Source organism: Mauremys mutica, chromosome 18, assembly GCF_020497125.1.
Source record: "Mauremys mutica isolate MM-2020 ecotype Southern chromosome 18, ASM2049712v1, whole genome shotgun sequence".
Lineage (NCBI taxonomy): Eukaryota > Metazoa > Chordata > Testudines > Geoemydidae > Mauremys > Mauremys mutica.
The window spans coordinates 13984072-14010256 of NC_059089.1; the positions used below are offsets into that span (position 1 = coordinate 13984072).

A 26185-nucleotide genomic window follows, 5' to 3' on the forward strand; every position below is an offset into this window, starting at 1 on the left:
GGCCGGCGATGCTCCATGTTGCAGCAGCTAAGTCTCTCTGTGAATCCAGCCCTGCGTTTTCAGCCTTCCTAGTTGTGGAGAAAAGCTTAAACACGAAAGGCTCAGAAGGCAAAGTAAAACGAACCCAACATTTATTAGCTTTTAAATCTCATTCTTTTTGGGAGAGGGCAGGGACTGACTTGTGATTTTTAAATGCTTGGTGAGCCTGTTTTGTGTAGCTGGCCTCGAAGGACCTGGCTGAAAGCTTGGCCAGCACAAATGGGTGACTAGCAGACTATATAGAGGGTCCCCGTGTCTTCATTCTGGTGCTACTCTCTTCCTGTGTCTGCAGCTGCAGAAGGTGGGGAACAAGCCCTCTGTCTAAGGCTTTATCTGCATTTCTGTAGCTGCCACCAGTGCAAACTCCTAGTGTAGATGGGCTAAACAGACATAGGTTGCAATTGACACTGGTGCTGCTTAATCTGCTTTCGAGGATGGGGGATCAGTGTAAATAGCAGATTTGCCCATCTGCACAAGAGATCTGCACTGAGGGAGCTACTGCCATGGCTGAAATAGGGGCACGAGGCCTAAACTTGAAAAAGTCTTTCAGACCCACGGTGCTAGAATGAGGTTTCAATTATTGTTTATTATTTGGCGTATGCGAACCGGTCAAGCCACGCCACAGCGTTCTTATCAACAATGTTCAAGGCATGAAGACCTCCGGGAAATTGAATAATTTTGCAGTCCTCAACAATGTGCATCATGCTTTGTGAGTGCCCATGTTGACATAGTGGACTGTCTCTAAAACACCACCGAAATTCTGCTGCAGCACAAATTCCATGTCCAGTACGAAACTGGTTGAGAAGGCTCCATTGCCTCTGTAGTCAATCAAGTCTGGGTGGACGTTGAGTGGGATGCAAGACAAGATAATTATTTGTCACTTTCTCTGTGGACCATGAAGCTTGCCACGCGTCCTCTACCGTCAATCCTTCACCCGGTAAACTTCTCCCCAATGGATGCCATGAGGGCAGACAACTATGTGGTGGATTAAATAAGTCTTTAATTAATGGTAGATGTGGCATATCACGCAATTTGGTCACAAACTTTGCTACACTTTCCTCTCTGCAAACACTGGGTGGAGCAATATTGCAGAGAACTGGTAACCATGGTAGAGGAGTAGATGTAAGTGTGCCTGAAATAATACGCATGGTGGAATTAAGTTGTACGTCGGTCATCATCATGGGTTTGCAATTAGGCAAAATGAGTTCCCGCAGCCTGGCTTATAAGCAAACTCTCCAAACCAAATGAGAAGAAACATTTCTATAAGCCACCGAAGCAGGTTCCACTGCTCTGTTTTGGTACAAAGATGAGACGAAACCCAAGGCTGGTTTCTTAGTTCCGAAGCCACACGGCCCATCTTCCTATTAGCTTTGGATTCCTGTTTCATACACAAGATTTTTAAAGGAAAAAAAAAACACCACATTGATCCCGGATCTAATCTCTCGTCAAAGGGTTTGAATGAGAATCAGCCTGTTTACCGCTAATGAAAGCAGCATTTCTCTCTGTCTGTGAGTGGAGCCAGTGGAATGTACTGTCCCCGTCGGAGACCACCAGATGTTCAGCGGCACGGGTAGTCCCGCCACCTTTGCCCCACCATGAGCGAGCTCACAAAGCGGTCTGCTCCCTCTGTGCGATTGATCAGCACATTTTCCAGATACATAAGCAGGTAATTAGAAAGCCAGCAGTTTATATGTGGATGATATTGGATTGTGCTATCTTAAGCTTCAGGACCACGGGAAGACTGCTCCCCCGCCTCTTATTGAAATGATATGATATGCAGCCAAAGGCAGGTGAGTGGATAGAGAGTGTGACGGGGAAGGAGGTGGAGTAGGACTCGGGGGGAGGATGGATTGAGGTCCCCAGTTCAGGAGAGTATCCAAGTAAATGATTAAGTTCCATTGGGATTTAAAGTTAAGCACATCCTTAGGTGCTTTCCCGAATAAGGCTTGAGAAAATAAGTTCCTGATCCTATTTGGCTGGTGTGTAGGAAGGTTATGAGCATGGTCTGGGTTATGATAGGTGTCTTCTGAGCAAACAATGCTACCACAGCAGAGACCAAGACCCCCTTGTGCTCTTGCTACACGCACACAAATTGCTGTCTCAGCAGAGAGGACGAGCGTTAAATGGATCATGCCTTCCCTTCTCACTCTCCACCCCAGGCCAGACTGATTGTGGGAGTCACAGAGTTTAAGACCAGAAGGGACCTCCCAATCATTCAGGTAGACCTCCTGTGCACCACACGCTTCTCAACATCACCCAGCCACCTCTACACCAGGCCTGACAATCAGAATTAGACCAAACGATTACAGCCCTCGGGAGACTCAATTATGATAATAATTGGGTGCCAAAGGCTGAAAAGAGGCAGGACTGAGGTGCACCAGTGCCTGGAAGGGTGGTCTGGGAAACCGGGATCTTCCTCCGGCTCAAAGTGCCCTATGAAAAAATATATGAGGGGTAAAAAAGAGAAACAATATGAAGGGTCTGACTGCATTACCCTGGTCTTTGTGTTGTCACTGAGATCAGTGCACAGTGAGCGTAAAACCGTATAATTCAGATCTACTAGCATGTTATGCCCACTTTGCACTGCTATAAATTAGGACTGGTTGGAAAATTTCCATCAAAACTGCTTGTGGACAGAAAATTGGGTTTTTGAGTAAACAGGATTTTTTGGGGGAGTGGGGCAGGGAAGTGGCTGCTTTCTGCAGGACATTTTATTTTTTCATCGGAAAACCCAAACACCTGAAAAACAACCTGTGATGCATCCTGGGAGATCTAGGCTACCCAGGGTGGCTGATTTATAGTGGAGAATGGGGAGCATGAGGCTCCTGAACTACAACTCCCATGAGGTACCATGGTAGCATTTCTGAATTGGAATGTTATGGTTTTCAGTTAAAATATATAGGTACTCAATATGTTGCCAAAAAGTCAAAATCTCTGTAAAAAGGGTAGGCAAAAATGATTTTTGATCGACATTTTCCATGGGAGGAAGCCATTTTCTGACCCATTCTAGTGTAAATGACTGCATGGCGGTTATAATATAATGAAAACTCAGCCCTAAATTTCTGGTTGCAAAGAGTGCCTGGCCAGCTGAATCCAAAGCAGTGCACTGCAGACATGCAGCCTGAAACAAACAGCCCTTTTAATCCCTCCATTCATCTCTATGCGGCAGTGCTGCTGACTCTTGTGATTTTTTCATGAGCCAATGCCATTTGGTGTTATCCTTAAAGTTTTAGCTCCTGGAGTCATGTGAACAGAGGAGTTGAATCTCAGCTTTCATTTGAAAGGAAAAGTGAAGCTAGCCCCCTATGGTTGTAGAGAAAAGCCTGAGCCCATTGTACTCGGAAGGCAAACAACCCCCACTCCCCTGCATTTAGCTGTCATGATTTTAAGTCACTCTCTTGATTTTTGAACACTTTGGAGTTATCAATCCCAATGAGGAGGGTTTTAACATTGCAGATTGTCTGGGAGGACAATTTAAACAGTGCTGTTAAGGCAGGGGAAAGGGAAGATATGACCCACTTAAAGATCTTCAAATCAAATGAAACCTCACAACTGGGGAAATTAAAGTTACTAGCTCAGGAAATCTTTGGTAGAGGTAGGAATTGAACCCTGCACCCTTGTCTAGCACCTGACTTACAAGACTATCCTTATCTAGCCCTGCTACTACCACTTCCCATAGCAAATTAGCACTTCCCATGTCAGATTATGGGTTTTGGAAGGTCGGTCCTCATGAGGCAATGATGCTTGCTAGCCAGTAGATGGCATTGTCCATCCCAAGTTTAGCCGCATACTTGGCCCAGCTGCGCTTGTTCCACTAGGAAGCAGCCCAGGAGGAAGCAGATTGCAGGGCAGTGGCTGGTGGCTGGGATAATTTGTAGGTGGCTTGGAGCACTTGTCTCCCCTGCACCGCACAGGTATGCTCTTCAGGGCATGGGTGGCGCCAGGCGTGCCCTGTCTTTTGGGATGGACATTGCCTGGTGGGCGTTTCGACTCTACGTTCCTGGGGCCAGGCACTGCGTTGCGTGTGGAGCGCCCAGCACGACAAGGTGGGGTCCACGTGCAACAGCAGCCGCAGGTGTGTTGCCGTCGGGTCCTCTGGCCTAGTTCTGCGGCTGTGCGTTCTGCCTCCACAGGCCCAAACGCTGCCTGAGTAAGGCCCTTCTCCTCTCCCGGAGCCACTGACGTCATGCCAGGAAAAGGCCACCCTGCCAGGCGATAACGTTTTCTCCCTGGCTGCCCAATGGGTGTAAACGGCACCCGAGTCAAAAGCTGGCCACGGTGCATGGCTGCAGACAAGCATCCGGGGTGCCAGGCTAGGGTGAGGGCGACCCCCAAGGGGCAGCGGGGCCTGTGGTACGCTCAGTGTCGTGGCTGTAGAGTACTGCAGGGGTGATTTGCTTGCAAAGGTGCTGGAACTACTGGGGGGGTGGGGGTGCCGCAGCCCCCCCTGGCTTGGAGTGGTTTCCATTATATCCAGGGTTTAGTGGCTCTCAGCACCTCCACTATAAAATTTGTCCCAGCGCCCATGTTTGCTTCTCTATAGGGGAGCGTCTCTGGGATTGCTTGGTTCTTTCTAACAGCGAGATGCCTTCAGAGGGCTTTAAATGTCCGCACCGAGAGGCTCCTGTCCTGCGACTGGCACCGTCTGAGAAGCTGAGCCATGAGGATGGAACAGGAGTGGGGGAGGCACAATGGGCCTTGGGGGCCGAGATCAGCAGCAGTACCAACAGCGAGTCATAGATTTTGAGTCAGGGGCGGGGAGGGAATCCTTATGATTATCTAGTCTGACCTCCTGCACAGCACAGGCCAGAGAAACCCACCCAGAAACCCTTCCCTAGCCATCTGGGGGATGCAAAGGGACTGTACTGGTAGCTGGGGGAAACAGAGGCACAGAGCAGTTACAATAACTTCCCAAGCTCGCATGGTAGGTCAGTGAAGTGGGAGTGCAGCCTGGGCCTCCTGGCTCCCAGCCCTGTGCTCTAACCCCTAGGCCAAGCTTCCTCTCATTGCTGCAGGATGGCAGAGTCACGCGGCCGGGCCCGTGGCACCGTTAACTCGGAGATGTGGTCTGATGGCACGGGAAGTGGAGGAGGAGTCCTTAGGAGATGAAACCGTGTAATCAGCCCAAGACAACAGAGCAGGCCTGTTGTGGAGTGGCCTTTCTTAGCGACAGAGCCTGCCCATAAGCCAAGGTTACTCTCATGTCCATTAAGGATCAGTTTCTTCTCTACCCAGAAGCCGCCACCTATTCCTACCTCAGGCTAAAGTCCTGGTTAAACAGACCTTGTAAACTGCGGCAGAACAAATTCCCTTTGGATGGATGTTGGCCCTGTCTGTTGGCTTGGTCCCCGTCCTTCCCTCAAATCCTGGAGGGTGGGTTGGGACACAGGCAGGTACCTCCTGCCTGGTGGAGGAAAACTGGGCTTGGCAGAACATGAGTTTTATTTTGTGACCATTTCAATGGATGATATCAATTCTCATTTTAAAGCATTTTTGATCGATTTTTAAATGTTCACAGTTACACAAAACGGTGGGGTTAAACCATTATATTTTTCTGTTTTTCTCCATTGAAATATTCACAGTTGTGAGAAATTAGCGGGGAGGGTCAGACAACGTGTGTGTGTGTGTGTGGGGGGCAGATGGTAATTAATTAATGACACCTGAAATTCAAAAAATTAAAGCGTAACCGTCGAAACCCAAATTGTCAACATCCCATGTCGAAATATACGAAGTAAAGCTCCTTAAATCACGCTCCAATCAGATCCCAAGCAGCATGTCTGTGACTTTGCCTAGCTATACATTGTGACTGCTATTGACGGAAATATGTTTTTCCTGGGTTTGGTGTATACGGTGAAATGGACGTTTACCAACGTTTACTTCTAGCAATCTGAGCCTTCCAAGCCTAAGTAAAATACCCAGAGCAGAGCTCCTGGCAGGGCGAGTGATTGTGGGGACTGGGGGAGTGCTAAGTGTTAGGAGGAGACACTCCTGTGTCCCCAGGTAGCGCTTTGCCGGGCAAGAGGCCAGGCTGCCAGATGGTTCCTGGGCAGAAGCTGAGCGGAGAACTCAGCTGGCAGCCTGCCCTTGCTCCTCTGATTGGGGGTGGTTGGATCTTGCTGGCTCGCAGGGCAGGAGAGTGAGTTTTGTCGCTGCCTGCAGGTGAAATGCAGAGATCCAGCCCCATTGTCTCCCTCCCAGGGAGGGTGCTGCCACCCAGTGCCTGGTGGCCAGCTCCAGGAGAGCTCTGGGCTGCAGCAGGAGAATGGACTGTGTAGGGCAGGGTGCTGGGAGAGACACTGAGGCAAGGGCCAGTTGATAAGCTCACCCGTGCACGTTCCCTTCTGCTCATGCGTCAGTATCGCCGTGCTACATGCCGGGCTGAGGGGACGGCTGCACGGAGATGGAGCTGGGCTGGCAGAGGGTCTGCATGTCCAACAGGGCCCCTTGCACCTGGGGATCCTTCACAGTCCTCCTGCCCTGTGGGGTGAGTGCCATTGTTGGACACTGGGTTCCTGTAACAATAGCTCCCTCCCTGTCTGCAGCACGGGTGGGTTAGTAGGCTCCAGGACCATATGTTCTCCCCACTGCAGTCCCGCTCCTGTTCTCCCGGGTTCACGTGGGGCCCAATCCTGCAGTTGCTGTACACCCAGAGTTTTGTTCTTGGAGGAACTCTTGAATCCTGGGGCCCTGGAAGGTATCATGGGAGCAGTGAGTGAGACCGGGAGGGCCAGTGGGGATTGGTAGTCAGGGCCGTGTCTCAGGGGATGCTGTGCAGGGGGCTGTGCGATGGGGAGGTGGTTTGCTCCCGATTTTGCAGAATAGCGGCACCACCGCAGCTCCTTGGAGTCAGTGCGAGAAGGGAGGGGTCCGGGCTTGGGCAGGGGTCGTGTTAGTGCCCTGTGATCGCCGCCCTGAGACAGCTAGGCCCCTGTTAGCGCAGTGGGTGGGTTAATGGAGGTGCCCAGGTGTGGTGGCTCCAGGGAGAAGGCTGCTGTGCCCTGGCACGGTGAGACATTCGCTCCTTTGCTGCCCCCACCAGACACCCTGCAGAGCCTCAGCAGGCCGGGGGGGAGGATTAATAGAGGGCAGGCTTGGAGAGGAGAGGAAAGGGAAATGCAGAGAGCTGGGTAATGGCACCGTCGGAGCATTGTCTGCCATGAGCCGTCCTGTGAGAGGACATTCATTCCTCTCCTCCCGGCTCCCAGCACTGCCCCGGGCAGCCCCTCTGTCTCACCCAGCTGGGGCCGTGCCGGGAGCACAAGTGGCTGCTGCCATCACTCATCTGGGCACTTTGCAGCTGTCACCCTGGGTGCTGTCAAGGTCCCGGCAATGGCACTTGTTAGCCTTGTTAATGAGCACTTTCTCCCAGGGCCCGTTATTAACACAGGAGACTCACTTAACTCCCTGGCTCGTCTCTCGCTGACATGAGTGGCGGAGCTGCCAGTGCTGCATCAGGGCTTATTAAGATGAGAGCAGGGCTGGTTGGGAAGTTTCCATCGCAACAAACTTTCCAACCCAAAATGAGGGCAAAACTTGGAGGACGTTTTTGAGCCCCCCTCCACGGTTTCTGCCCGTCAGTTTCTTTCCTGGGGGATTCTGTTCCTGGAGTTGCCTTTTTGCTGGGTGGGAGGAAAGGTCTGGGTGGCTTTGCGGGAGGACTGTGCTCATTACACATCTGTTCGTAGATCCAGATGTTGAGCCTGGGTGGAGTTTGGCTGCTCTGAGCTGGTGGCTAAGAGAAGGACTCTTAATGTAATAAGGGAATCCTGGTGCAGCCTGGGTTAGCCCCGGAATCCCACTCTAGGCAAAGCCTCAGGGTCCCTGAAGGACCAATCACCTTCAGTAAGAGAGACCCCACCTGGGCTGCCTATGAAGAGCTCACTCTGCCATGTCTACGAAATGTACCTATTGAAACTCACGTCCTTGTGGTCCGTAGGCAGCCTCTTGACCAAGCGAGCCACCCTGGCCAAAGCAGGACAGTGCTAAGCTCATCTCATCTGGAGGCTCCATTTCACATCTCATCACACATCTGCCATGAGCCATCCGGTGTCTCCAACATCCACGTCAGGCCCCAGTTGATTCAGCTCATTGTAGGGAAAAGAGCCCGTTGGGCTATTGAAATCCCTTGTTTGTTTCGGGGCCATTTCTGGAGCTCCACTTCAGTTGGGTGTGAGAGCGATCTCTGCTGATGGTGAGCATGTCCTGTCTCTTCCACCTCCTCTGCCTTGTGCAGCTCTGCTCAGTTTTTTATATTGTCACCCACACAGCAGCTTAAAGACCTGCAGTGCTGACAGTGAAAGGATAAACCCCGAGTCAAGGCAGAGCAGAGGCGGGAATGCATTGCGGTGATGAATTCATTATGTGCGGCAATGACGGAGCGACACCCTGGCCAAAGCAGGACAGTGCTAAGCTCATCTCATCTGGAGGCTCCATTTCACATCTCATCACACATCTGCCATGAGCCATCCGGTGTCTCCAACATCCACGTCAGGCCCCAGTTGATTCAGCTCATTGTAGGGAAAAGAGCCCGTTGGGCTATTGAAATCCCTTGTTTGTTTCAGGGCCATTTCTGGAGCTCCACTTCAGTTGGGTGTGAAAGCGATCTCTGCTGATGGTGAGCGTGTCCTGTCTCTTCCACCTCCTCTGCCTTGTGCAGCTCTGCTCAGTTTTTTATATTGTCACCCACACAGCAGCTTAAAGACCTGCAGTGCCGACAGTGAAAGGATAAACCCCGAGTCAAGGCAGAGCAGAGGCGCGGGAATGCATTGCGGTGATGAATTCATTATGTGCGGCAATGACGGAGCGACAGCATGAGTGAACTGTCAGCTGGTGGCTGTATGGGTGGGTTTGTGGGTCACAGACCAGGCTGTAGTGCAAACTCCAGGTGAGATTTTCAGCTGTTTTGGGAATAGCATGAATGGTCTGCTGGTTCCCAGGGCTACTGGGCCTTGGACTAAAAGCAAGCGAGACCAGTTGGCAGACTTGAGTGGAGTGGAGTGGAATTTCCCACCAGGGCAGAGAGGTCAGGAGCCAGATCAGGCTTTCTTCAAACCGGAGCCTTTGGGATTCAGCAAAATTGGGGAGGATATCAAAATCGGAAGGTGTCTGGCCCACTTCACACAAGAAAGAGGCTTCGCTAAACCTTTGCTGAAGCACCTGCAATCCCTAAGCTGAACCCTCTGCGGTTTTGCCGATTGCTGCTAGAAGTTCCCCAGAGCTGCGCTCCTGGGCCGTCTCAGGGACACTCAGCATCTCGTAGTTAGCAGCTGCCTCCTTTTAAGGCAGGGTCACCTAGACTGTGCTGAGAGAAGCAAGGCCATGCTGGCCAATTGCCCAGAGCATGGGACATGCATCCAAGCTTGCAGTCCCCCTCATCCAGCCATAGAGATGACAAGCCCCCAGCACACGAGGCAGCCAGACTTCTCTGCTCCAAATGGAGCATCGTCGGCTGGGACCTTACATCTCTGGGGCCCAGATGGTAGGACTCTCTGGGCTGCATTTGGCTGCCTTGGGGGGAGGGGGATGACTGCCAGGTGGGATCAGGGAAGCCCCATGCTACAGTCAAACTCCAGGAGACTAGGGACCTGGGGCAGCAGAAACCTGGAAGGTTCTTACAGTGGTTGATTCCTTCTTCGCTCCTTCACTCCGCTGAGCCTGAAGCTTGCTGTGGTGTGCGTGCTACGGCCACACGATGGCACTGCAGGGCCACGGAAGGGCCCGCGGTGTCTCTGCAGCCCATTTGTCTGGCAGGATCAAGCTTCTTAACCCTTGGCAGGAGGCAAAAAGCTGCTGCAACTCCCAGGGGCCAGCTGAGTTCCCAGGGGAAAGCGTGGGTGGGTGGGTGGGTGGGTGGGGTGGCACAGAGGTGAAGGCGGCCTTGCAGTGAGGACAGAGCCACGGGTCCTTTTGCGCTGCCCGCCCTGCTCTGCATCAGTGCCTGCTGCGCAGGGTGTATTTTCGCAGTGACGCGTGTGGGTGCATTGGTGCGGCTATGCCCGGATGGGCCAGGCTTCTTTTCACGGGCGGAACGGGTGCGTGCATCAAGGCTAGCGGTGGAGGAATAGTTTCACTGACGGGCGGTGTGTGTGCGTGCATGGGTCCATGCCACATGTGCCTAGTTGTGCCAGACATCTTTTCACAGGCTGAGCGGGTGTGTGTATTAGCATCGGGTGTGGGAAGATGATGTTCACGGAAGGTGGGTGAGTGGGCGGATGCAGCATTGCCAGGGATCCCTGGCAGGTTCTCACAGGGGTTGGTAGGTGGAGACAGGTCCATTCTCTCTCCTCCAGGAGAGGAAAACAGCTTTGGAATTGCAAGAGGAAGTTGAATTATGTCTCAGTTCAGGTATAAACCAGCTCGGGTATGTCAGCCCCACCTCTGCTTGCAGCGTAACCGGGCCCGTAGAGAGGTGGAGGGAGAGAATTGTTGCATTTTTCAGGTGTCCTCCTCCCCAGCTGCGTTCCGCCTTGCGGCATGCAGCGCTGTGTGTTTGTTGTTAAATGCAGTTGATTGATTTTTCTCTCTCTTCTTTTGTGCTGGTTTATTTTAATATAAATAGATTTTTTTTTTAAACCAAAGTGATGCTGGTATGTCTCCTCCATCCCCCGCCCCAGCGGTGGATGGTTTTGATGCTTATTGGAATGGTTTTAATTTGTTTTCTGCTTGTCCTGCTGTGCTGAAATGTGAGGGACAATCTTTGGAGAAGTTGATTTTTCTATCTGTGTGCAGCGAGAGATGGCTGGGGTGGGGGGCGGTGGAGGCTAGAGGAGTGGAGTCAGACTGGATGTGTCGTCATTTACTAGCCTATTCTTGCAAGGGTGCAATAGCTGGTGTAAAAAAATCCCTGTGTACCTCACCTACTCAGTTACTGCTAGAAGACCATACAGATTTGTTTCGCTCTTTCTCCAGCATGACAATGGAGAGCAGCACACAACCTCAGGCCCTGGGATTTTTGATAGGCTGGCGGTGAATCAGAATAGCACCTCGCCCCTGGGGATCTCAAAGTAAGTTTCCAGCCATTAGTTGAGCTAGGCAGGATATCATTGTTATGGCCATTTTGCGGATGGGGAAACCGAGGCACAGAGTGGGACCGTGATTCGCCCAGGGTTAGATCAGGTGAGAGCAGAGGGAGGAGTAGAAGCCAGGAGCTCTGATTTCCATTCCAGGAGAGGAAGGCTGGTCCAGGGGTTAGGGCATGAGTCTGGGACTTCAGAGATCCCGGTCCAGTTCTCTGCTCTGCCATGGGCTTCGTGTGTGACCTTGGGCAAGTCATGTTGTGCCTCGGTGCCCCCTCGGTGAGATGGGGATAACAGCCCGGCCCTCTCTGGCAGTGGTGTTCTGAGCACTCTTACGACGCGCTCAGATACGCAGGGAACAGGGACTATGTAGGTACCTCCTTAAATCAGTTGCCCAACTTTAACCTGGAGGCCGCGTTGCCACCGAGTGCAGCCAGGGAAGACAGAGAATACTCTCCAAAGGGCTGGCGATGAGGCAGTTGTGTGCCGGGGACAGCACAGAGGCTTGCCACGGGCTGCGATGGGCGAGTCGCTCAAGCCCTGTGTGGGGCGACAGCTGCATTCCAGCACTGGGAGCCTTCCACAAAGGGCTCTGTGGTCCGGAGACACACTAGTCTAGAGGCGTCAATGTGATCCGAGCTGCTGGGCTGGCCCATGAGGAGACGCAGGACAGGACCCCACACCATGAAGGCCCGTGAAGACACTTTGTCTCGCACCTGGACCTGAACTGGGGGCCACTGTGCTGCAAGGAGAGAGGGGTAACGGGCTCTGTATGAACTGTGCCAATAGCTAGCCTGGCCGTCATGTGCCGCACTCGCCGAAATGCTCGAGGGGCCGCAGAGAGAGCTCCACCGCATTGCAGCAACCCAGTGGCGAGAAGGTAAACGCTTGGGGGACTGGCGGGGGCCCATGCTTTAGAGAGAAGGCCGTTCTCTCTGGCTCCATCCTCCCCTGTACCAGTAGGATACGGGGCCGATCAGGGGCGTGTGCAGGAATTCAAATGTGACTGCTTTTGGAGGGGCACGTTAAACACATGCATATTATACACATTAAACCATATCCACACGTACATCACATGCATAGAAATAAACAGCAGGACGCTCACCATTTCAATGAAAATCCACGTGCTGTGGAGCCATCTGAATACATATGTCCACAAGAACTTGGCTGTGGCGCGGTCACAGAGCGCCTCCAGCCCCGGGGCTGCGGCGGGGGGCGAGAGAGAGAGAGCTGGGCCTGGAAAAGTTCTGGGCCCCGGCCGCAGCCCTGTGGCCAGGGGAGCTCTCCCTCTCTCCCTGCCGTGGCTTGGGGCTGGAGGAGCTGTCAGCGCTTGCCACTGCCCTGGGACCGGAGGAGCTCTGTGCCCCCTGCGATTATTTGGGGGCCCATGCTTCTGCTTGCCCCTCACGTCCTGACCCTTGGCTGAAACTGAGTGACATATTCTAAGAGCCAGACTCTGGCCAGTTTGTCTCCTTCTTGTCCAGCACAGCAGACCTCTGCGATACAGCTGTGGAGACGTACCAACTCCCCTCAGGACGGCAAGCTCATCGAGGCAGGGACCGGGCCTTCCTGTGTGTGTGTGTGTGTGTGCAGCACCGGGCACAACCGAGCCTCCAGTCTGAGTGGGACCTCTGGGCTCTGTTGCGATGCAAACCAAGAATAATTCAGAAAAGTTGAAAGCATCTTTGGGTGCCTGCAGTGCGAACGGCGTGTCAGAGACCCTTATTTCCAAGAAAATTTGCATTCCAAGAGAAACCTAGACAGCTTGAGCCTAATGGTTAGAGAGAAGGCCCAATCCAAACCCCACTGTCAGTGCAGAGGCTCCCATCGATTTCAGTGGGCCAACGGTCCAGTTTAAGGAATAAGGACCTTTCTAAATAAGGAACACCCGACGACTGTTCTTTCAGGCTGATTTCGCTGCTCTGTGCTTAGGGCCAGGTTTGCAAGGGCTCGACACCCACAATTAGAACCAGTTTTTTAAGAGAGCTCGGCTCCCATTGAGCCACTTAAACCTGGGCCAGGTTTTCTACAGCGTCCAGTACTAGAACTGGGTGACTCACAAACTTTTAATTTCACCAGCAATTCCAAAAAAAAAGTGGGGATAAAAATTCCGGTTGAACGAAAAAGTTCATTTAGATTTTGAGTTTTTTTTTAAAAAGAAATGTTTCTGAATTTTTTAAACAAAATTGAAGGAAATAGCAAAACAAAAAGGGAACCAAAAAATTCAAAACATTTCAACTTTTTTTTGGAGGGGGTGGAATTTTTACCCTTCCCTGAATAATTTGGTGGAACTGATACAAATTTGCAAAATGTTGTGGTGTCGCCAACTCTGCATTGTTTGCCAAAAAAGTGTTTCTCCTGAAAAATGTCCAGCTTTACTGGGCACCCAGCACCCTCTGGGCTCGTGAGGAAAAAAGGGCCACTTTTTTTGATGCCTAGATGGGAACAGCTGAGCTCTGCAAAATTTGGTCCTCAATCCATATACATGGAATTAAAAAAAAAAAGTTTTGTTTTTTTTAAAGGGACAGTCTTTTTGTTTTTGTTTGTGGTGGTTTCTGGGGTGAGGGCGGGAGGTGCCTTCTGTGTATGCTTGAAGATAATTGCTTTTGCTAAATTATTTCTCTCTCTCTTTTTTAAATATATATCTGGGCGGCTGTACAGTTTACATTTCCTGCTGCAGTGACAAATACGTTAATTAAAAGGGAGGAAAAAACCCAACAAAACACAAACGAAAACGCCTTTATGAAAATAAACCTGGGCCCAGCACCTGCTGGTGGAGCGCTGGAGAAAGAGACAGACTTTTCCCCAGACAGGCGGTAGCTTGCTTGATTTTTTTTTCTTTTTAATACTGTTTTACTACATACTAGGAAGCAGCCTGTGCTGAACACCTCGCTTCTTGAGAGCTATGAAGCTCGGCTGCATCTCTCTGAAGCCAGGAAAGACGACTTCTTGACCTGTCTGACCTCCATGTTCTGTGGAGCCATTAATGTGTTGAAATCACCGAGTGTGGGACTGAGGTCTGAGTGTGCTGTCGTACTGTATTGCTAGAGAACTCAATAAGGCTTTGAGGCACTGAGTCACTGGCCCCTTTGTACAGAGAGCGGGGAATGGTGTATTCTGCTCTGAGCACGGCATTGCTGGGAACGTATCCCCTGACCGGAATGGCAACACAACCGGTCAGACTGGGGCGGATGGGAGGGGGTGAAGGCATTGGCTTGAGGGAAGATGAAAGCAGCTAGCCCCCAATCCTGCAAGGAGTTCCCTGCGGCACAGCCCCCTGTGAATGTGCAGAGCCCCTTACGGGGTAGTGATGCTCCACGCGGGTGCGGCGGGGTGGGGGGAGCATCCTGAAAGCAGCTCCTTGCATGGTCAAGGCGGTGATGGGACCGTAATGGCCGGCAGAGATTGGATGGGTTTGAACAAACAGGAGGGAGAGGAATCATTAGGGTGCTACACTAGCTGTGCTTAGACTGTAAGTTCCTTGGGGCAGGGGCTGTCTTTGTTCTGGATTTGTACAGCACCTAGCGCCATGGGGCCTTGGTCCACGACTCGGGCTCCTAGGCTGTACCGTAATGATTATAATTATTCCTTCTAAAGGGGGAATATGTAGAGTGAATAAGGAAGGGTGGGCAAGTCACTGCCCTTCCCCCGCACGCACGTGGCAGACCATCTTCAATCAGCCTCGGCCACATTGCCAGGAGCACCCAGTGGGCACCCCCCATCCCTCTCCCCAGTTCCCAGGCCGGTTGCCGTGGGAAGAACCCATCCGGCAGAGCAGGGGAGAGGAGCTGACCCAGGGGAAGGAGTTGAAAACCCCACCAGCTCTCTTCCCCCGAGAGTGACCCCAAAACCACAGCCCTCTGCACGGGACTGGGGAGGGGGGCCCCTTTAGGCCAGCATAGGCAGGAAACTAGATGCCTTCCCCCAGTGAATGGTTCCCCTCTTTCTGTCCCTGCAGGGAGGAAGGAGAGGACCGGGCTTCAGCGGATCTCAGACGGGCTCATGTAGGGTGTGTCTACACGGCAGCCGGGAGCAAGCCTAGGGAGACAGGGCTCGAGCTAGCATGCTAAAGGAGCAGTATGGATGCTCTGGCACTGGTGGAGGCAGGGTGGCCACTCCCAAGTACCTAGCATACTGGCCGTTCCGGTACTTCAGGAACGGTGGGAGGCCGCCCCTGCCGGCGTGACCCCCCCCTTCCTCTTGGTGTGATCTCGCACACACGGTGCGTGCCGTGCAGGATGCCGTTTTGAAGAGCTCCCCGCCCTGTCCCCACCAGCGTGACCTCACACGCACGGTATGTGCAAGATCACGCCGGCAGAGTGGCGCACTATTCAGTAGGGTGTCCCCGGTCTGATACAGGGCAAAGCCACCATCCGGTTTGCCTTAGTAGCGGACAGGCTCCTGGCACATAAGCTGTGGACCGTAGCGGCACCTGGCACCCAGCAGGGAGGTTCCGCAGGGTCAGAGTCCCCCCAGATAGTTCTGGGCTGGGGAGAGTCAGGGCACTGCTGCTAGGCAGGATCTGCGCAGCCAGGCTGCCCTGAGAGGTGGCGTGAGAGAGGGAAGGGCGAGAGGAATCGCTGTACTCAGCGTTATGCCTGCTGACTGTAGTGACAGACAGGTACCTTTCGTCGGCTCTTCACTCCGCTTCGCCCTGCAGAACGCGCGCAGCTGCAGGCGAGTGAGACGGAGATTAGTCCATCCCGTGCCGTGGCGACAGACCTGGGTACTAAGGCCATGTCAGTTATGCGTCTGCACCCCCCATGCAGGTGATGGCACTGCACAGGTGTCATCCGGGGCTTAATTTGAGGGCAGTGATGCGCAGTCTGGTCTCCAGCCCCTGGTGGTGATCCAGGAGAAGGGAAGATCCCAGTTTGGTTCGTTGATTTCTCCCCCTCCCTCCCTTATTTTTTTTAAATGAGCAACTTTTGACCTGTGACTGACCGATAAAGAAACACAGATGCTCAATCAGTTCTGAGCGGCCCTTAACCAGAGCTGAGCTGCAGGAGCGCAATTCAGATCAGTTTGCTGGGGGCTGTTTGCCCATCCCCTTCACGTGAGGCATCTCAGACTCCTGGCAAGGAGGCACTGAACCTTCCTTCTTTGAAACGATTACCTCTCACTGACGCCTTCCGAAGCAAACGCCCCCCTGCACCTGGACCAGACGGACGCCCCAAAGAGCTGGTTTTGCCCCAGAAAATCAGCCTCGCGAGGCCCGGTTCCAGCCGCCGAGTGGGGGGATGAATTTAAGGCGCCGTCAGTTACAGGCTGCCGCTTTCTCCTGCTGTGCTTGAGTTTGGATCACCTGCTCAACGGGGCTAATTAGGTGATGGCCGTCAGATGGAGGAAGCGGAGCTCTTCCTTCCTGCGCCGTCCCTTAAAGAGAGGGAGTGCCTCATTGCGGCTCTCCCGGCCTGAGCTCGCGCGTGTCTGCTCCAGCCGCATCGCTGACCCTGTATAATTAAGGCTGTCAGTCAAGCTCAGAGGCCTAAACGCTGCAAACTCTGCGGCTTGCTGGGATTGCTCACAGAACTGCCTTGCGTTGCAGGCAAAGGCGCCATGCCCTCTGCTCTTGGGAGGGAAGTATTATCATCATCGGCGGAGCAAGCTTCGGGGCCATGGGGAGAAAAATTCACCTCTTGGCAGCGGTTAGGTTACTCCTGTTGGTGACGTCCCCTTTCACTGTGTCGTTTTAGAGTAACTTAAAAACAACATCCCCTTCCAATCCACCCGCCCCATGCCCGGCGTGCATGGAACAGCCCAAAGCAAAAGGGAGGTGGATGAGTCTTTTGACACGGCCTTTCTTCCATTTACTTGGGGAATCTCAGCAGGGGCTGAAGCAGAGTGAGGCGTGTCCCAGAGACTCGATTGCTAGACATTACCCGGAATGCCGGGTCAGTGTAGCCAGGGCAAACGCAGGCAGCTGTCCCACGGGCGCTTGAGAAGGACCCCTGCCTATCGTTCTGTGCAGAGTCTAATGTCTCGGTTCACCCGTCCTTTTGATTGATGAATTGATGGGTCACCTCTGTTGGTTTTCTTTGCAGGCCGGGAACGTGGGAGCCGACGATATGAATCTTGAGGGACTCGTGTGCTCCAAATCGCAGCGCAGGTTCGCCTTCGTCATTCTCAAGAAGCTGTGGAAAGTGCTGATGCTTCTGCTGAGTGTGGGTAAGAGAGCTTGAGTCCTGCCATCCCGTCTCCCCGTCCCACTTGTTATTTGCGTGTGGTCACCAGGATCAAAGCCCCACCGTGCTGGGCGCTATATAGTGAGAGACAGCCTGTGCCCTGAAGAGCTTGCACTTTAAATAGACAGGACCCAACAGCTGAGTGTGGCAAAGGGGGTAGAAGGGACGAGGGTGGGTGGAGCATGGTGGTGGTAACAGGAAATGTGGTTACATAGATCAGCTACCTGCAGAGCTAAATAGCTTCAGAAAGTTTGATGTCTGTGAGATCTGTGGAACCACCTCTACTCCTGGTGAAGCAGAACAGGCTTGAGGCTCCTCTGGCTCACATTGGGTTTACGGCAGCGTGATGGGAATGAGTATGTGGAGAATCAGGCCCAAAGATGTCGGACGGGATGGAGAATGGTGCAATGTGCACCAGCCCTTTGCCATGGTCCGAGCCAAGGGCTGGAGTCCGCAGTCCGTACGCACAGTGGGGAACATTTACTCCCATGAATCCTTTGACTTCAGGGGGACACTTGCGTGGGTGAGTGCTCCCGGGGTGAGTCAGGTCTCAGCCGTGTGGCCCTAACGTGCTGCTAGTCAAGTTTGCGCCTGCATATTTCTCAGCCGGTCGTGCTTTTCCAAACCAAGCACCCCATCTTGCGAAGACTTCCTAGCATTTACTACTGCGAGCAATGATGCTTTCCTCAGTGGAACTACTCCCAGTTGTAAGCACCGAACCTGGTAAAGCTGCAGTTCTTGGGCAGGACTGTGTGTATTCTCGGATCTAGGTTATTTTTTAGAAAATTGAGTTACTGGAGCTGTATTTGCCTGTGTGGTGGGGAAGAAGGGCTTCTGATTTTTTTTTTTAAATGTGAAAATCTTCTGTATTGTTTCCCACACTTCGCTCAAAACAATCGTGGAATTTCACTGTATTCTCCTCCCAAAATGTTACCTTTGTGCTGTGAAAGACTATGGATAATTTCAGTCCAAGTTGTAACTTTTTCAAAATTGTAAGTACCTGAAAACAGCAGCATAGGCCGTGCAGTAGCATGATCTCTGTTCAGTAGACCCCTGTATTCATGAGGAGCTTTCTGCAGGTTTAGAGTTAGAATGTGTATGTTTGTGGGTGCAAGTAGGGTGACCAGACAGCAAGTGTGAAAAATCAGGATGGGGTGGGGGATAATAGGTGCCTACGTAAGACAAAGCCCCGAATATAGTGACTGTCCATATAAAATCAGGATATCTGGTCACCCTCGTGGATCGGTGGGTGGTCCAGTGAAATCCACCAGGAGGACCAGTGCTTGTGAACCCCTTCCGCAAAGTAAGGCAGTCCTCTTTTCACTAGAAAGGCTGGTTGTTTGTCTTGGGAAAATCATTGCAGCTTCCAGGCTAAAAATGCATCCATTAGACCTTCAGTTTGAAAGAAGTCCTCCTGGTGCTCAGTAGTTTAATGACTGTTGTGTTGTTTGATATGGGGCATTATTAGAAAAGTCAAATTAAAATCTTTTGTTTTACAATCAAAATTGTGCTTAATAAATAGTTTTTTTTTTAAATCTGAAAATCCATATACCACTTGACTCATTTGGAGATGATTTACAGCCAGCTTTGTAAAGATTCCTGGAGGAATTTTGCTCAGCAGAAGGCTGGCTGGGTCGTCAAAGATCTCGATGTTTTTACACTCAAGATCTGTGAAAGCCATGGGTGAAATCGTGGCCTCACTGAAATCAGTGGAAGTCATGGTTGTGACACACATGCATCCTTATAGACAAGTTCTCCCCAAACGGCCTGCGGGTTTTGGTGCCCATCGTTATATACACACACCCGCCCACCCCAGAGCCTGAGTTTTAGGAGCACCGAGCCCATGGTCTGTTCTGGTTTCCCTACTGTGCTCATCACTGTGGTAGCTGAGTGTCTCTGTGATGTCCTGCTGTCTCCCCAGTGCACTTCAGCTGCTCTTCCTGAAACCAGGCCCTGGGTGTCTAAAGCTCGGTACCAAACACTCCAAATTAGCCTCGTCAGCCTGGGAACACCTGCGCTGGGCCATTTGCTCCTGTAACAACAGCCCCCGGCGACATCCTCCGGAGATGGCCTTAGTGTCTTTGCTACCCACTCTCACAAATGCAACCGACTCTTGGCCACCACGATCGAACAGCAAGGCCTGTGACCGTGTTTGCTAGGCCTTTTCCCTGACATCTATCCCTGTGTTGCTCAGTTCCCCTAGGCCTGGCTTGATGGGGGCAGGGGCGTTCTGCTGGGGAGGACACGTCTCTTGGTAACTGCAGGCTCTATGGCAGTGCTGAGCTAAGAGAACCACGGGCTCCAACAGAAGGCGAGAAGCAGCCAGCTCCACTGCAGGTTGATATCCTGGCTGGGTGCAGCTTTCTCCATTAGATCTCACCTGCTCTGGAGCTTACTCTGGAGGCAGAGGTGGAGTATTTGGGGCTGGCAGGCACCTGGGAGACACTGCTACTCAGCCTTTGTTTCTCATTCCTACAGCGAGTCCAAATGAGTTCAGACCCCTGCAGAGACTGCTACCCCTTCAGGGAGCCATGCACCCATAGGGTATTCTCAGGGTGGCAGTGCAGCCTTTTCACAAGGCGGCATTGATTAGCCAGCTGGAATACAGCATCAGAGCACGCTCAGGTCAACAAGCATGGGGAAGCCAAGCCTATGGCGGCGTGGGACAGCTGCTTCTGCCTGTACACCATGTTCCACGCTCTCCTAGAATCCGTCTCGGCTCACTCGCCCTCTCGCTGGCCCAGTGTTTCTGTCTTTACAGCAGCAGCCTTAAAACACCTCGCTCCTTTGTGTCCAGCCGCAGCCATGCTGTGCGCACTCTCACGGGCTGCCAGGTGTGCAAAGGGAATATTCGGTGGCTGAAGCTGCCGCTGTCTCTGCAGGACCTTCCACGCAGGTTCCAACCCGGACAGGCCTCTTGCCTTTGTGATATCCAGCTATGCCCCGCTCCCCCTTTATACTCAGTAGGTAAACTGAGTCACGCACACTGTCCGTAAAAATATCACACACAATTTCCCCTTCTCCACCCAGGGCTGGACAGAGGGTGATGTGAGGTTGTGCCTGCCCCTTGCCTTCCGACGGGGCTGGGAACGGCTGTGTTGAGGGGGCCGGGACAGCAGTGTCTGTCCCCCTTCATTGGATCCCCCCTGTGGCTGCCCTCCTTCACCTCTTCTGCTCCCCCATCCTTCCTACTTAGAGGATGTGCCCTCTCCTTTCCTGCTGATGGATGGGAGATAACGGGGAGGCTTGATTCCCCTCCCCTGGTGTGTGAACAAGTGCTAGTGCTTGCACTGATACCTTTAATGGAATGGAGGAGATGGGATGAAATGAGGGGAATTCCCCACCCCCCCAATCCCTGTCTCTACACCCAACTCTTCAGGGTCTCCTTGTCTCCTTATTTCTGGCCATGCTCCAGTGCAGTCTCAGATACTCCTCACACCTGAGCCTGTATCCTGCCCTTGGAGGGGGCGGACTGGCTGCTTTCCCCTCTATCTGCAGCTTCGTGCATCTCGGAAGCACAGAGAAGGGACGGCTGCATTATCATTCTGCGTTCATACAGCACCTAGCGCAGTGGAGTCCCCCATCTTGGCTGATTCCTGGGCACTGCTGCAATAAACGTACGAAATGCCTGGGTTTTACTGCCCACGTGGAGTGGAGCTCCAGGAAGAAAGGCAACGCAAAGGAGACAACCTGTCTAACGTTCTTTTGGTGTTAATGTCTTTCCTACCCATCTATATACAGGGGCTAAGCCTGTCTGTCTTTCTCCTGCCAAACTCCTACTGATTTCAGTGGTGCACAAGGAATGTAGGGATGGGCTGGGCCCGTGGTTTTCCCAGGCAGGGACACTGGTTTGCAAGCAGGTGGAACATTATTATTTATTATTTGCATTACCATAGCAACCAGGGGCCCCAGGGATGGACCAGAGCCTCACTGTGCTAGGTGCTGTACAAAGAACAAAAATATTTTTTTCTCTGTTCTGCGCTCCTCTGTTTTGCACCTGCATTTTGGGGGCAGGATTGGGGTTGTGGCTGTTTGGGTTCTTTCCAGGTCCGGCTGGTGGATGTGCTGGGGGGAACCAGTGAATCCCTGTAATAGAAACATGAGAGGTTGGAAGGAGCCTGCTCTCTGCATCCCCTAATCTGTGCAGATACAAGGCCCTTGAAGAGACAATGAGCGAGAGCTGGGCTCAGCGTAAATGAAGGCCTTGCCAGCGGTGCCCAGCAGAGGGCGCACTCAGGGTTGCGATGTAACAATGCTGCTCTCTATAGTGCCCAGTGGTTAGAGTGGGGAGGGGGCTGAGACTCTGCACTCGGGGGTTCTATTCCTGGCCCCGGAAGGGAGTCTGTGGCTTCTTTCTAGCTCTGCTGCTAACTCAGTGAAGGGCTTTGACAAGTCACTTCACCTCTCTGCGCAGCTATGTTGCCATTTTACAGATGGGGGAATAATACCCACCCTACGGGGCTTCTGCGAGTCGTAATGTTTGCAAAGTGCAGGGAGGGCCTGGGGTGGACGTTGCTGTAGAAATATGAAGGATTATTAACAGAAAGTCCTGGCCGGTGAGGGACTGGTTCTGATCTAGCCACTCGGGGGCTCCCCTGCTCTGGAACAGGATCTGCAGGTCTTCAGCCATACGTGGTTGAAACTCACACCAGTCCGATGTGCGTTTCGGGGGGCAGGTGGGCCCACCTGTGGTGCTGCTGCTAGGCTGAGACCATTGCTTTCCTGTCTCAATGTGTCTGTCTTGTGTCCGTTTCCTTCGACAGTGCTCTGTGTGCAAGCTGTCCAGTACTGCGGGAGGATGATGCCTGACGTTCCCTTTGAGTAAGTCACCCTGCTTCCCCCGGCCCGATCTGCGTGACATTAGGTTCCTAGAGTAGCCAGAAACACACTTCACCTATAGCTCAGACCTTTCTGTACTGGGACAATGGAGACTGCTTGCTGTGGGGCGTGGGGAACCCTCGGGAGTTTGGGAGAGCCGTGTGCCACCTGGCGAGGAGATGGTCTGAACTGGGTGGCAGGGAGAATGGGGTGGAAGGAGAGGAAAGGAAGAGAAAAGTAGCAGGGGGAAAAAATCATGGAAGGACTCGATTCTAAACCTAAAAGCTTCCCATAGTGTGGGATCCCTGGCAGGTCGTGGAGAAGGAGCCAGAGGGGTGTGCTAATGGATAGTTCTGGAGCAGACTCATGATGGGCTAGAGACGGGGTGGAGGCAGTCAGAAGGACTGTGAATAAATGAGCCGTGTCTCTTTCACAGGAAGGACATCAACATTTGCAGGAAGCGCTTTGCATGGAGAAAGCCCATTCTTGGCAGGTTTGTTAGTTGCTTTTGATTTGTCCTGGGGATGTTGGCGAGGGAGAGTTTGACGCTCTGCTCAGTGTATGTGGAGGGGCAGGGCAGTCCCCGGTGTGTGGGGAATCCAGCAGACAGGAAGGGGGATGTGGCTTAGTCCATGGCGAGTGCTGGTACTGCTGTGAACAAACAGAGGTGAGACACGCTGAGGAACCAGGAGAGGAAAAGCAGACCTCACCTCTGCCCCGGGGCCGAGAAATTGAAAGATGACTCAGCATTTCCAAGACGTTGGCAGGTCACGGCAAGGGGAATAAATTGGGGAAGTGGAGTGCGGGGGCCTCAGAGGGGATTTCACCATCGCAGGCTGGGCTGAGACGTGGGGCGGAACCAGCCAGGGCTAACAGGGAGGGACGTGGTTCCTTTTCTAGAAGTGCTTGGGCAAGCACAGAAGCATCCGAGTGCACTAGGTCAGTGGCTCTCCGCCTTCCCAGACGACTGTCCCCCTTCCAGGAGTCTGATTTGTCTCGCATACCCCCAAGTTTCACCTCATTTGAAAACGACTTGCTGACAAAATCAGACGTCACACTACAAAAGTGTCACAGCGTCACGGTTCCTGAACAGTCGCTGACTTTCTGACGTTTACCATATAATCCTGAAATAAACCAACTGGAGTATAAATATTGCACTTACAGCTCAGTGTACAGTATATAGAGCTGTATAAACAAATCAGCGTCTGTATGAAATTTTAGTTTGTCCTGACGTCACTAGTGCTTTTTATGTCGCCTGTTGTAAAATTAGGCACATACCTAGATGAGCTGATGTACCCCCCGGCAGACCTCCGTGTACCCCCAGGGGTCCGCCTGCCCCTGGTTGAGAACCACTGCCCTACGTGACCCTGGATGCTCAGCCCATGTGCAGAGGCTGCGACTGGCCTTTCCTCCCTGGACCCTGCTGCGGTGCTAACACCCTGGCTCTCTCTTGCTAGGTTCGAGCCCGACTGGAAGCCTTTCCTGACCAGCAAGGAGTTATTCTGGCAGGACGACACCCCTGCCAGGAGACAACTAAACGACCTTCTCCACTTGCACAGGCTTCCCTTCGGACTGAATAGCTCGGGTATCGGTCTCCTCCTCGCCAAGCACGCCCTTTGCTCGCGGGGCTGTGGGGGCCCACTGGGCATCAGAAAAGCCTCTCCATTACGCAGCCGCGCGGAGACGTGGAAGGCGGGGGTGGGACTAGGATAGAAATAGGCCAGGGCTGCTCAGAGCGGAAGCGCAGGATTTCCTGGGTAGGCAGTCAGGCTGGAGGAGTGGATCCGGCCCTTTGAGGATGAGCCTGGGGAATGGCAGAGAGGAAGGAAAGAGGAAACTCTCTATTTCCATTCTCCAGCTGGGCCAGCAGGCCCATGAATAGAATTGATGAGTGCTGGACGGTTAAAGCTTCTATTGCAGGCCATGGTCACTGTCCCATCGCCCCCTCAATGGGGTGGTATCGGGGCCCTTCTGAACTGTCCCAGCGTGTGCCCTGATTATTTGTGTGCTGGGACACTTGATGGCAAAGTACGATCCCTGCCCCAGAGAGTTTGCCGACTGCCTGGTGCAGTGACACGGGGAGTGAAAGCCACAGGCAGCAGCGGGGAATAGGGAGAAGAGAGGGCGATACAGTTTCTTTGGGGCAAGGGGCTGCGTGTTTGGCCGGTACACCTAGTGCAATGTGCTGTCTATGTCTGTGCCACTGTATAATGAGTAGAGAAGCCTGACACTCATCTGCCCCAGGGCTTGTCTGTACAGAGACTCAGTGCCCGACAAGCTGGGCTGTAAATCTGCACCCGCTGTGTGCTCAGTGGCCGTGTGGCCCCTCCAGCCGCACATTCGAATTCCCTGGTGCGCTTTGGGTGCTGCAGTTCGGAACAGCAGCAGATCAGAGCGCAGTGCAGGGTCCGCGCGGCCACGTAGCGCACGGCAGGCTACTGCGCTGTAGAGTTACACCCCAGCGTGCCGCGCACCGAGTCTCTGTGTAGACACACGCAGGAGGCGGAGAATATTTGGCAAACGGGAGGAGGAGTGGATGAAACCGGGGGTCGTGTCTTCGGGAAGGAATCACTTGGCCCAGGCAGATGATAAAGAACATGAGAATGGCCCTACTGGGTCAGACCAAAGGTCCATCTAGCCCAGTATCCTGATTTCTGACAGTGACCAGTGCCAGGTGCCCCATAGGGAATGAACAGAACAGGGAATCATCAAGTGATCCATCCCCTGTCGCCCATTCCCAGCTTCTGCTAAAGAGAGGCTAGGGACACCATCCCTGCCCATCTTGGCTAATAGCCATTGATGAATCATAGAATCATAGACTTTAAGGTCAGAAGGGACCATTATGATCATCTAGTCTGACCTCCTGCACAACGCAGGCCACAGAATCTCACCCACCCACTCCTGTAGCAAACCTGTGTCTGAGCCACTGAAGTCCTCAAACCATGGTTTAAAGACTTCAAGATGCAGAGAATCTTCCAACAAATGACCCATGCCCCATGCTGCAGAGGAAGGCGAAAAACCTCCAGGACCTCTGACAATCTGCCCTGGAGGAAAATTCCTTCCTGACCCCAAATATGGCGATCAGCTAAATCCCGAGCATGTGGGCAAGACTCACCAGCCAGCACCCAGGAAAGAATTCTCTGTAGTAACTCAGATCCCACCCCGTCTAACATCCCATCACAAGCCAGTGGGCATGTTTACCGCTAATAGTTCTTTAGTAGTAGTGTTTACCGCTAATTTACCTATCCTCCATGAATGTATCTAGTTCTTTTTTGAACCCTGTTATAGTCTTGGCCTTCACAACATCCTCTGGCAAGGAGTTCCACAGGTTGACTGTGCGTTGTGTGAAGAAATGCTTCCTTTTGTTTGTTTTAAACCTGCTGCCTGTTCATTTCATTTGGTGACCCCTAGTTCTTGTGTCATTGTTTAACCTCTTTCTCCTTTCCGTCCAGTTCTCCATGCGTTCCACACATTACAGCTCCTCCCGCAGCAGGGGATGCCAAAGTCCATTGAGCGGTAGGGGGGCTGGGCTGGTGGCTGTGTGCTGGGGGGGACAATGGTGGGTGTTAGTGGTGGGGAAACCTCAAAAAAGGGGTTAGCAGCTTGGTTTGGAACCTTTGTATCTGAGGCACGTTAAAGTTTTCCCATTCTTACCTCCCCTCCAATCCATCCCCTCTGCTGACACCCTGCTCCCTCTCCTTGCCTCCCAGAAGGCCCCTCCTACCCTCCCTGCAGGCCCCTCTAACTTGCCCTTCTGGGCTGCCTTGGCTCCCAGGGTCTCAGAAAGGTCACTAGCCGCCGCCCTGTAATTTCTGTTACACCCTGCTCTCTCCCCCCTCCCCATCACCATCTACCTCCTCCCAGGGCGGGCGGCTCAGGGCACACGGAGGTACGTGCATATGTCTGTGGTGCTCATCCACTACTGGCTGTGAATCATGGTCCGTCTGCGGGGCAGCTGTTAGCCACCGGATTGCTTCCCTCTCCCAGCAGTGTCTTGTGGCCCTTTCAGTACAGACTGTCTTGCCATTGCTGCCTCCCCCCTCCACCAGCTTAGCCGAGGCCACACGCAGGTTTCTTAGCATGCTGTCCCTCTCACTGGGGCATGGCCATCCAGCCGAGCGGAGTGCA

At 52.9% G+C, this 26185-nt stretch overlaps 1 protein-coding gene across 4 annotated transcripts in view; it reads left to right on the forward strand.

Annotated features, from left to right (window-relative positions):
• The window catches only part of LOC123352608 (CMP-N-acetylneuraminate-beta-galactosamide-alpha-2,3-sialyltransferase 4-like), a 96873-nt gene that overhangs the window by 65095 nt on the left and 5593 nt on the right, over nt 1-26185 (forward strand). For 2 of the 4 annotated variants that reach the window (XM_044992991.1, XM_044992990.1), the window contains exons 2-6: nt 17099-17222; nt 22003-22060; nt 22494-22550; nt 23515-23642; nt 25510-25573. In XM_044992991.1, the coding sequence (XP_044848926.1) occupies nt 17123-17222; nt 22003-22060; nt 22494-22550; nt 23515-23642; nt 25510-25573 (407 nt within the window). In that variant the 5' untranslated portion in view covers nt 17099-17122. Of the gene's footprint in view, nt 1-3806; nt 3954-3976; nt 4115-17098; nt 17223-22002; nt 22061-22493; nt 22551-23514; nt 23643-25509; nt 25574-26185 lie in introns of those variants that run through there. The other 2 variants (XM_044992989.1, XM_044992992.1) reach the window with 2 other exon arrangements.